This window comes from Ipomoea triloba, chromosome 9, assembly GCF_003576645.1.
Source record: "Ipomoea triloba cultivar NCNSP0323 chromosome 9, ASM357664v1".
Lineage (NCBI taxonomy): Eukaryota > Viridiplantae > Streptophyta > Magnoliopsida > Solanales > Convolvulaceae > Ipomoea > Ipomoea triloba.
Window position 1 is genome coordinate 25,945,462 of NC_044924.1, and position 11,897 is coordinate 25,957,358.

General features: G+C 34.1%; 2 protein-coding genes across 3 annotated transcripts; one reads left to right on the forward strand and one right to left on the reverse strand.

Moving 5' to 3' along the window:
* Nucleotides 1-1,508: 1,508 nt before the first annotated feature.
* LOC116028805 lies at nt 1,509-7,755 on the reverse strand. 2 transcript variants are annotated; one of them, XM_031270628.1, is made up of 15 exons: nt 7,579-7,755; nt 7,316-7,502; nt 7,170-7,221; nt 7,022-7,061; nt 6,369-6,461; nt 5,585-5,697; nt 5,444-5,509; nt 5,216-5,355; nt 4,826-4,928; nt 4,682-4,743; nt 3,255-3,359; nt 2,764-2,839; nt 2,280-2,392; nt 2,099-2,158; nt 1,509-2,024 (listed from the first exon to the last, which is right to left on the reverse strand). In XM_031270628.1, the coding sequence occupies exons 1-15, from the start codon at nt 7,664-7,666 to the stop codon at nt 1,922-1,924; spliced, it is 1,401 nt and encodes a 466-aa protein (XP_031126488.1). In that variant the 5' UTR covers nt 7,667-7,755; the 3' UTR covers nt 1,509-1,921. The 2 variants fall into 2 exon arrangements, 1 of the variants encoding a protein (XP_031126488.1); XR_004100225.1 differs by lacking the exon at nt 1,509-2,024 and having other exon boundaries at nt 2,133-2,158; nt 2,764-2,834.
* Nucleotides 7,756-9,548: 1,793 nt separating this feature from the next.
* On the forward strand, nt 9,549-10,205 carry LOC116029825 (Werner Syndrome-like exonuclease). The gene has a single exon (XM_031271866.1). It carries the CDS (start codon nt 9,549-9,551, stop codon nt 10,203-10,205), a length of 657 nt encoding a protein of 218 aa, XP_031127726.1.
* Nucleotides 10,206-11,897: the final 1,692 nt, after the last annotated feature.

The following is an 11,897-nucleotide window of genomic DNA, read 5'->3' on the forward strand; positions in this document are numbered from 1 at the left end:
GGGTGTTTACTGTCAAGGTAAATTCTGATGGGTTTGTTGCTCGATTGAAAGCCCGTCTTATGGCTAAAGGATATGCCCAAACTTATGGGATTGATTATTCTGACACTTTCTCTCCTGTGGTTAAGCTTACTTCTGTCAGGTTACTCATTTCAATGGCGGCCATTAAAGATTGGCCATTGCATCAGCTTGATATCAAGAATGCTTTTTTTGCATGGGGATCTTCATGAAGAAGTGTACATGGAGCAACCTCTTGGGTTTGTTGCTCAAGGGGAGTCTGGGAAAGTATGTCGACTTCGGCGATCATTGTATGGACTGAAACAAAGTCCGCGTGCATGGTTTGGAAAGTTTAGTCAAGCTGTTGAGAGCTTTGGGATGGTGAAAAGTAAATCGGATCACTCAATGTTCTACAAGTGGTCCAAAACATGCATAATTTGGTTAGTGGTCTACGTGGATGACATTGTCATTACAGGGAGTGACACCGGAGGAATTTCATCTCTTAAGTCATTCCTTCATAGTCAATTTCAGACAAAAGATTTGGGACCACTGAAGTACTTCCTGGGTATTGAAGTCATGAGGAATAAAACAGGTATATTACTGTCTCAACGAAAATATGTACTTCACTTACTTTCTGAAACAGGGAAACTAGGGGCTAAACCATGCAATACTCCCATGATACCAAATATGCAATTGTCAAAGGAAAGGGAGTTGTTTGAAGATCCTGAGAGGTATAAGAGATTAGTTGGGAAGTTAAACTACTTGACAGTAACTCGTCCAGATATTGCATACCCAGTTAGTGTTTTGAGCCAGTATATGGCATCCCCAACTGTTGAGCATTGGGCAACTGTAGAACACATCTTGAGTTATTTGAAGGGAGCTCCAGGACATGGAATTTTGTATAAAAATCATGGTCACACTAAGATCGAGTGTTTTACGGATGCTGATTGGACAGGATCCAAAGAGGATCGTATATCAACAACTAGATATTGTGTTTTCTTTGGAGGTAATCTGGTTTCGTGGAAAAGTAAAAAAAATAGAATGTGGTCTCTCGTTCGAGTGCAGAGTCTAAATATAGGGCAATGTCACAATCAACGTGTGAAGTGATGTGGATAAACAACCTTCTGAGTGAGGCTGGTTTTAAAGCTCCAATTCCTGCAAAGTTATGGTGTGATAATTAAGCTGCTCTGCATATTTCATCAAACCCAGTGTTTCATGAACGAACGAAACACATAGAGATTGACTGTCATTTTGTTCGTGAGAAGATACAACAAGGGTTAATCTCCACTGGATTTGTAAAGATGGGGAACAACTCGAGGAGCTATTCACAAAGGCCCTAACTGGGACACGAGTTAGTTATCAGTGTAACAAGTTGGGCATGATTAATATCTTTGCTCCAACTTGAGGGGGAGTGTTATAAGGTATATTCATCAAATATAGTATCCTACATATTAGGAAACTTGGAAGCTAGGGTTTTGAGGTAGTAGTATATGGAAACTTGTTTCCATACCATATGTCCTCTAATTCATATATATAGGATGGTGTACTTTACTCAAAAGTGTGTGAGACATAGAGCAGTCAAGGTATTCTCCTTAAAACCTATGAACAAATATCAATAGTTGTAAAAAAATCTTGTGTATAAGCTTTAGTGTGCAAATAAAAAGTATTTCCTTGCAATAAAATCATCAGCAAACAAAGAGGATATCATACTCTCCCTCCGGTGCGCGCAAAAGGATATTCCATCACCAATTAGACTTCAAAATTCAAATCTCCGGTACATACAATGCATGTCCAATCCGGTGGCTTCCTCGGAATGTGGCCCTCAGACTAGAAGTCCATTCATTGTTTCCTCTTCCCCAAAAGGTTGAATCCCCAGCCTCAATGACAACCCCACACCCCAGCCCAACAGCTGCTTGCCATTACATCTTCAAAAGATGAAGTCACTAAAGGCACAGTTGTCATTTGGGGAGTGTTTCTTAATGATGTATGCACTATCTTCGACGCCAGCATTAAAGCAATTTATCCTGTGCCTGGAGCGTTGGGAGTCATCGGTTAGGTCATTGGTGTCCAATATTTTAACTCTATGTAACTGATGCATACGTACCATTCAAAATGGTCTTCACAGCAAATAGAATTCCATATAATTGAAAGTCCTGCACCCTTCCTGCAATTGTGAATCCAATTTACTCATAGCAACAATGATGGGCAAACTTTTGCGAATAGGACCAAACTTGGTAATACTTTCAACTTTGCAAATGGGGGGAAAAAGGGGAAAATTTACATACCAGGTCGCAGTGTACATATCATAGTACTTGTCAAATGCTTTATTGAAACAATGGTGACAGGCCAAAAGATCCTGGATATCAGTCACTTTGCATGTTGATTTACAGCATTTCACCTGTCTCCAGTGTAAAATGGTACTATTAAACACACAAAAGGACACATTTCCATACAACAATATATGAAGATACATTTAATCAAATTACAATATATTATATTGAACCTCAGAGAATGATCTCATTAGAGCTATATTAAATTAAATAATTAAATTGTGATGTGGAGTTTATTTAGCTCTTATCAAGCTTGTACAGTTGAGTATGATATATTTCACTATTTACTCTCTCAACCACCTTTATATTATAGATTTATAATGGATCACAGCAGGTACCCTACCTCCCCATAATATAATCCTGGGTGAGGGGTTCCGACTGAGCTGCTATTTAAACAAAGTTTCTCATACGAACACCAAATAGCCAAGTGAAACCTTACCAAACGATTGAGCTTATAGGAATAGTACTGTTGATGAGAGGGGTGCATGCTGATATGCTTTCTCAAATGACCTGCACTAAAAATTATAATAAGTTCAGTTAGGTTAGATCAGATTTACTTTACTACAAACACTTTCAACACAGCTGTTTTCTGAAATCAGTAAAAACCTACAAGAGATTACAATTCGAGTTTCCTTTGCTAAGATCCTTTTTAATGGAAAACTACATTGTCTAAAAGATTTTTGCACCTAATGACCTACATTGCATAGCATTGAGCTACAACATTTGTTGTACAGGAAAATGGAGGATGGGGGGAGTAGAAGCAGTGTACTAGCAACCCAAGTTTCCCTTAACAAGCCTCATCCATCTTCAGTACAGATAGTAGTATACAGAAACTGATTTGAAATAATCAATACTAGCAGACATACACAAAACATGATCATTCATCAAGGATAACTACATCGCTGAATTGGTGAAAAGCACCAAATATACCTGTCACAAAAGGAATTACTACATCTAAGACATGTGGCCAAAGATGTAGACCTACGGCAAGAATCGCATTGTGCTGAAAGTGATTTTTTTCTAATTTCACGGCATCTGCAAATAGAAAAAAGAAAGGGTAGTTTTAAATGAAAAACTTCAATTTTTATATTTAAACACAATATCAATGGATTAATTGTAGCATCTAAAACTAAAATTGCCAGTGTACCACATTGTAAAAAAGAGTTGAAATTCAATGAAGAATAACTAATTGCTAATAATGGGTCAGTTAATTGTTCTTACTTCTTACAGTATGGAAAAAAAATTATAGATTAGAGTTACATCAGTGTTCTTGTTTAATAGTGTCAATGATCAGGATATACATACTGAAGAAAACTGATAGGTTATCTGGAAGGTCCAAGTACAAGAACAACTTTGGAAGAAAAAAAAAAAGTACAAAAAAATTAAGAAAAAAAAAAAAGAGAACCCAAAAAAAACCATAAAAAAATAATTTAAAAAAAAAAAAAAAAAAAAAAAAACAAAAAAAAAAAAAAAAAAAAAAAAGAGAACCCAAAAAAAACCATAAAAAAATAATTTAAAAAAAAAAAAAAAAAAAAAAAAACAAAAAAAAAAAAAAAAAAAAAAAAGAGAACCCAAAAAAAACCATAAAAAAATAATTTAAAAAAAAAAAAAAAAAAAAAAAAACAAAAAAAAAAAAAAAAAAAAAAAAGAGAACCCAAAAAAAACCATAAAAAAATAATTTAAAAAAAAAAAAAAAAAAAAAAAAACAAAAAAAAAAAAAAAAAAAAAAAAGAGAACCCAAAAAAAACCATAAAAAAATAATTTAAAAAAAAAAAAAAAAAAAAAAAAACAAAAAAAAAAAAAAAAAAAAAAAAGAGAACCCAAAAAAAACCATAAAAAAATAATTTAAAAAAAAAAAAAAAAAAAAGAAGCAAACAAACAAACAAACAAAAGGGGCATAAACATGAACCCACTGCCACACAAATGATGCCGTAACACTTTGAAGCTACAAAAAAATTCATCAGAACTGTTCAAATTAGTGAAAATAAAAAAAATGAAGTAAAACCACCTTGCATCAAATGCTACTGTGTTGTTCCACATTACTCTCTTAAATTTATACCATATTTAGTTATTTACTTGTTGCCTGCTCTTTCATTGATTGTTAGGTAATTGATAGGGGCCCTAAAAATGGAAATTTCTAAAAGAAGAAAATTAAAGTTGGGTACATCTTCCTTCTATATAGACTTGCATGATGCAGAAGCCTTGTACAGAGGATCATGCCTTCATTTAACTTTTGTGGGAAGGGAGGAAAGAAGAAGAGGGTTGTCATCCACTTGCAGAGAATATACACTGGAAATACTGTATGCATTTATGCAATGAAAAAAACAAAAAAGTGAAGTAAACAAGGCACACTACACCTTTTATATAATTCGAGAAGATCTCTGGATATAGAACAGGATTTACTTGGAAGCACTGCAACCTGTATGAAAGGGATGAGTATAATAAGCTTCATTTTGCCACTGGCATATCTTAAGTTTCACTGCACACAAAGAAACTAATACCTGGTTTCTCGTTTCACCTGATTGACCAGATGGCTGAGATTGATTTGCAGATGCCATAACCAGACAATCATCAGGAAGATGCCCAGGCCTTTGGCATTTCCAACTACAGAAGTAAAAGCATAATTATGTAAAAAAAAAAAAAAAACGCGCGCGCGCATACACACACACACACACACACAACAAAAAAGTTTTGCATTGACTTTTCTCTACTAAAACATGGTTCTCAAGCACCAAGCAGCAATTGGTCTAACTGGAGTTTAGTAGCATGACTGCTCCACTCGTTTCTCATTTTCTTTTGACATGAATAGGGATAGGCCATTGTGCTAAAGACCTTTGGGTTGAGGAGACATGTCATCAGTCATTACCAAATAGATCATGATGAATACCTACCATTCATAAGCACAAAGACCAGATCTCTTCTTGGACCACCGATGATTCTCATAATTCCAGATGTCCCCTCCAGATTCAGGAACTTCTAAGTAGCATTTATTGCCAAAGGGCTCTACTGGGAATTGAGCACTTAAGGGCCCCTGAAGCATCCTCAAAAAATTATTGAGTTAAAGAAACAGAAAGGAGCTGAAGTGCTTAGGAAATGACCGGATGGAAGTGCAAAAATACCTGTTGTGGCTTAAGGTTTTCAAGAAGCTCAGCTTTGCAATCAATGCTGCATATGTCATCTTCAGTCTGCAAGCAAAAGAGATATGGTTGTTAGGTTACACAGTATAATGGAAAAATTGTTACATGTCCCAGATAACCCACCTGATTGCAAATGTACTCCCCATACTTCCCACACACCACACAAACAGGCTCTCCAGGAAGAGGGAACCGCTGCTCACTCCAGGTCTTAACTCTATCATCTTCATTTGTACTGCCTGAAGTACCAATGAAATAAATTGCAAAACAAAGAAACAGTCAGTGACAAGCTTGAGAAAATCAAAGAATATAATCTGTAAACTTTATAGTAAATGACAGATATTCACATGTTAGGTGACGATGTGACATTTGGATTAACCAGAACATAACCCAAATCTAGGCATCAAGCTACATTGTTTATAATAGTTACTTTGCCATGCGGAAAACAAACGAAATTAAAGAAAATTTACAGCTTTATTAATTTCCCAAATGGCATAACATGTAGTTAGGTAAAGCACGATTTCTAATCCAGAGTATATACAGAGAGTAGAATGTTTAACGGGCTTTACTCTCTGTTTTTTTTTCCTTGTTTGTGCAGAGTAGGGTATTGATTCTTAAAAAATGACCTAACAAAATTCATCTAGCGGAATTAATTCATCGAAGCAGTTGGTTTATAATGTCCAGATCCTGGCTTTCAATTTGTTTGATGAGTCAAGGCTAAAGTGGTTGGTGGATTTGTGTATATCCTTAATCTGGTAACAAATTAAATGCCAAGAAGTATCACAGAAAAGTAGTTCATTCATGGTTAATCATCTGGAAGTTTGGATAGGCAAGATGTAAAGGATTAAATGCAACTATCTAACAATTGAGTAAATAAACAAGACAAGAATACAAGAATTAAGAAAGAAACCAAGTGGCTGGGAACTCTGATTTTCAGCTAGCATGCTAGAGTTGGTAGGACAGTGCTTGTTTTCACATTCTGATGAACTACTTGAAGTTGAACCTGAAATTGTAAGAATTGGGTTTCAGGTGAGACAAAAAATAAAAATATAAAAAACTACCCTAGTCTTTCCTCACTCAAGGGAAGTTGATATTATAAGAAGAAAAGAAAAACAGAGAATGTGCAACTACAGAACCAGGTTTATAAGATAGACCAGATAACACAAGTGAAACATACACGTTCATACACATAGGAGTTCACCAATTTCATATAAGTATCTTACCCTATACAATATTTTCACATTAAACTCGCATAAAATGCATTGCAAATTTGCAATTGTGAAAATGATTATAATTAGACTAAACCTGAATAGCAACCCCCTTTTTTCACTCTACCAATTGCACAACTGAATCTTCTCATATGCAACCTTCTTTACACAAATTGCCAAAGCTTGCATCAAACACATTGCAATTGTTTTGTTTTTTGGGGGGTACATTTGAGGAGAGTGGGGATTGAACAAATGACCTCCTACAAATTATCACTGGCTGCTAAACTACAAGGCCTTTGGCAAAGACATTGCATTTTTTACAATAATTATAATTACACTAAAATAACAAACTCACTTTCATACTCTACCAACTGCGTAACTGAAGTTGAAGTTTCCTGCAGCAAAACTCACCCCCATAAGCTTATTCAAGAAGTGCGGAATCAAATACAAAATTTAAAAGTTGTTACAGGTTTACAGCACACAGTTAAGCAATTACTCCATACCAATACATCGGCACTCAATTCTTCATAAGGACGACTTGAAGCAATTTCCTTCCTGTTTCAATCACTCACCGATTACCATTACTATTCCAAACTAAAAAAAGAGACCAAAATCACAACCAAAAAGCGTTATAATAATTCAAATTCACCTTCTTTCTTCAATGTAATCCTGGTGAGACATAGGCTTATCATTCACTTTCACCTCACTTTCATTGTTCCGTAGAGGTTGTCGTCTCTCTGTCCTTCGGCGTTTATGGTGTCCGATATCATTATCGTCGGAATCCGGCTTGGCGGTGGAAGGAGCCGTGGAAACATTGCCGGTGACGACATTGTAAGCTGAAAGTTTAAGAAATTGAACTTTAAAAATTGGTGGGAAAGAAAATTAAATTGAGAAATAAATTGTGCAGATCACCATTGAGATTCTGAAGAACGGAGTTAAGATTGAAGGATTTGTTGTAGACAAAAGAAGGATTCTTGTACAAGTTGCTCCTTGTTCCCATCTTTCCCCAACTTTTGATCGAAGAACGAATTGGTTGTGATCTGTTTTCTTTTACGGCGCCATGAACGCCCTTCGAAAAGAGATATTTAAGAAAAGAGCCCCTCAACAATTATTTTGGAAAAATGGCATTTGTAAAATCATATGCACCATTTACTAGTTGAATTTGGTTAATTTCAAACTAAATTTTTATTTTGGTGTGCACCAGGTAAGAAAAAAGTGCTCAATACCCTTAATAAGGTAAGTGAGAGAAGTCATGGATTGAGTCTTACTCGCAACAGGTGAGAGTAACCTCTAAAAGTAAAGGAGTTTTTTGTGCGTAGTATGATTTCTTTGTTCAACTGAGTTACTATAATTTACATCCTCTTAGATGCTTGGGCCAGGGCGTGTGGCCCTTATGGTTTGGGATTCAACCTTTTGGGAAGAATGTAAGCGGGTAACAAGTAAATGTTGTTGTTGTTATTGGCAAATTATTATATGGATTATGGTCCACACAATGTTACGTAGATCATAATATATATATATATATATATATATTAATATACTAAAAGTACATTATTTGTATACTAAATGTATATTATACAAAATAATGTATTTTTAGTACTCAAATAATGTACTTTTTCTGAATACAACATATATTTTTAATATATTAAAATTATATTATTTATGTATTAAATATACATGATTTGATAGTATGATCTACACAGTTGCGTGAAACATAGTCAATATGTTATTACTTATTAGTGTATTTGATGAGTCAACAATTTTTTTTGTGCGAATGAAAGTTTTGTTAGGAATTTAATGATACATTTGATCATTTTCCTAATTATTTTGAAGGTTAAGCTTTAACACTTTTTTTTTTTTCTTTTCTAAGAAGGGTAAATGAAGCCAGAGCATAAAATCATAAACAAAAATAATAATGTTTAATGAAATTATACAAAAAACTAAAGTAACATACATTATACTTTCTTTTGAGAGAGGTAAATTATACCATACTTCCTATTAAATTAAATGTAACAAATATTTAAGATTTTATGATTTTTTTATTTTAGAATGACTCCATAAATTTTTAGTTTTTAAAATTTCTTTTTATATAAAAATAATGACTTTCATCACCAAAATAATACAGAAAAAAAATAATAATAAAGAATATTTGTACACATAAATAATTTAACTGGTTACAACGTGAAATTAATCACAAAAAACTAGTAATCAAATGTAACCAATTGAACCATTGAGGTGCGGAGTGAACAATTTTACTTTTTATCACAAGATAATAAAGTATTCTTTATTATATTTATTGGGGAGGAAGAAATATAATAAAGAATGGTTTTATTCATTAAACTTAACATTCTGGCTCCTAAAATAATTGTTGCCGATATTTTCTTTAATCTTAAATTCAAAACAAAAATAATCCTAACCGTTAAATCTATGCCAGTTTCCTAAATCCAAAACTAAAACAATTCATTGGGATACCGTTAATAGTACTCAAAAATAATTGTTGCCGTTATTTTCTTAAATTGAAAACAAAAACAAATCCCTACCGTTAAATATAGTTTCCTAAATCCAAAACTAAAAACCATTACCGTTTAAAGTTTAAACCCTTTCCCATTCAAATTGGGATATGGAAAACTTATATATATACCCCTACCCCGCGCTCCCTCCCTCCCTCACTCACTTTCTTCAACCTTCAAACTCACTGCTCACTCATTCTTTGTTGAATACTTTCTCACTCACTTTCTTCAATCTTCAAACTCAACGCTTTCTCATTGAAATTCCAGTGGAATACTTTCTCACTCACTTTCTTCGATCTTCAAACTCAACGCTTTCTCATTGAAATTCCACTTGAAATTCCAGTTGAAACCCAACCCAGATTGTTGGGCGATATGACGATTCCACCTAGGCTTCGCCGAGTCCGCCAGTGCGGCCACTCCTTCGGGCTACACCAAGTTCACTTTCACGGCAACAACCTCTTGGTCACCGTCACAAAGAGAGCCGCTGAGGTCGATGAATGGGTTAACGAGATCCTTCACAATTACTGTCATGCCCTTCACAATCTCGTCGTTGGCCTCGACATTGAGTGGCACCCATGCTCTGAAGGGGAACATAACCCGGCTGCCACGCTCCAGCTTTGCGTTGGGGAAAGGTGCTTGATTTTTCTACTTTTGCACAAGGATTTCATCCCCCGTTCTCTCCTTGCCTTTCTAGCTCATCCCCGCTTCACCTTTGTTGGCGTTGGGGTTCAAGACGATGCCGACAAGCTTCTCCAAGATCACGGCTTGGCGGTCACAAATGTTGCTGATTTGCGGCGTCTGGCTGAGATGGTTTACCGTTCGGAAGAGTATAGGAGGATGGGTTTGAAGAAAATGGCATGGCGAATTCTAGGGAGAGTGATGGAGAAACCCCGGGAAGTGACTCTAAGTAATTGGGATTCTAAAAATCTTACTTTTCCCCAAATTGAATATGGATGCATTGATGCTTTTGTTTCCTTTGAATTGGGTTTCAATTTGTTTGCCATGGCTTACACTCATCACATACAGTAGTAGTAGTTTAGTTGTTGATAGAAGAATGATAGGTACAATGATTTTGTAATTCTTGAGTTTACAATTCTTGTTGATAGAAGAAGAATGATAGGTACAATGATTTTGTAATTCTTGAGCTTAGAATTCTTGCTGATAGAAGAATGATAGCAATGAGACAATAGCTGATAAACAGTTTGCATGCATCTGCTAAAAGATTATGATCTACCATTTCTTACAAGGATGTGTATGTGCATGTTTTTATTGTTCTCTGGCTTTAACTCTCTGCAATTTCTTTTATACTATGTCTTTTTTTGCTATGTTTTAAACTTATCTGCAGCTTAGTATGGTATATACCAAGTCTTTGTCAATATGTTTTACTAAGAAATGCAGAAAATTGACTGCTTATTGACCATGAATATAATGCCTCGGAACTTGTTTTATCTGATCTGTTGTGTCTTATAAACCTGGTTATTTAGCTGCAAATTCTCACCTTTTGTTTTTGATATATTGTCATCTTTCCTTGAGTGAGGAAAGAGAAAGACTAGGGTAGTTCTTTTATGTCTCATTTGAACCCAATTCTTGAAGTTTCAAGTGCAACTTCATCATAATGTACTTTTAACTGTGAAGACAAAGACTGCCCTTCTAGCAGAAAAAAGCAGAGTCTACGGCCATTTGGTTTCGTTCTTAAATATTCTATTTCTGTCTTGTTTATTTTACTCGGTCTGCTGTCTTATTATTATTTTTTTTTTGAAAACACTTGGTCTGCTGTTAGTCATCAAGGGCTGAAGTATGTTCTGAAATAGCAGCTACTTCAATTCTATGAATCATATCAGCAGAAAGAAGCAACCTTATTGTTAGACTTTGAAAGCATGAATGTATAGACAGATGAAGAATTAAGGCTGCTATCCTTATCGTGCAAGAATATCTCACTTTTAAAAGTAGATCTTACTTACGTATAATCAAATTTACATTTCCCTTATTACTTTCACTACATTCCAGCAACTCTAAGAGAGTAATAGTTTAGTTACGTTGTTGATAGAAGAATATAATGATAGGTACAATGATTTTGTAATTCTTTGTGCTTACAAGTCTGGTTGATCGAAGAATGATAGCAATGAGACAAAAGTTGCCAAACTATAGTTTTTTTTGTACTTTGCAAACTTGCATTACACCTAAGTAATAACCAAAAAAGAAAAAAAAAAAACTTATTTAGCATGCCCCAAAAAATACAATCACTTTGAATTATTAATATATGATGATGCCATAAAAATTCTTAGAATTATAAAGAAATTTAAAAATATTTTTAACACTTGAATTATTTCACTTTTGAAAACTTGGTCCAGTAAATTAATCTAAATAAATCTAATTCTTTAATTGTTCATAATATTACACTTAGGCTATAGTGTTATATAATTATCAAACTCTATTAACATATGAAGTTATTTTTACCATTTATAATCAATATTCACTCTTAAAATGAAAAACTAAAACTTTAACAATAGATATTGATTCTTATTATTACAAAAATAACCTCATAAAAAGAGTATATTAGCAAAATTTGATAATGGTATGATAGTACACCAGAGTCTGAAGGTGTAACACAAGAGACAAATTTTTTTTTTTTGAAATAACACAAGAGACAATTAAGAGGCTAAATTTATTTAAATTAATTAACAAGGATTAAAGTTTCAAAAATGAAACAATTCCGGAGTC

Coding starts and splice junctions, on each gene's coding strand:
- LOC116028805 (XM_031270628.1), bottom strand. CDS start 7,666: ATGGGAACAAGGAGCAACTTGTACAAGAATCCTTCTTTTGTCTACAAC. Junction 3,360..4,681: donor CTTCTCGAATTATATAAAAG/GTGTAGTGTGCC, acceptor TTCTATTTGCAG/ATGCCGTGAAATTAGAAAAA. Junction 2,393..2,763: donor CCTATAAGCTCAATCGTTTG/GTAAGGTTTCAC, acceptor CACTGGAGACAG/GTGAAATGCTGTAAATCAAC.
- LOC116029825 (XM_031271866.1), top strand. CDS start 9,549: ATGACGATTCCACCTAGGCTTCGCCGAGTCCGCCAGTGCGGCCACTCC.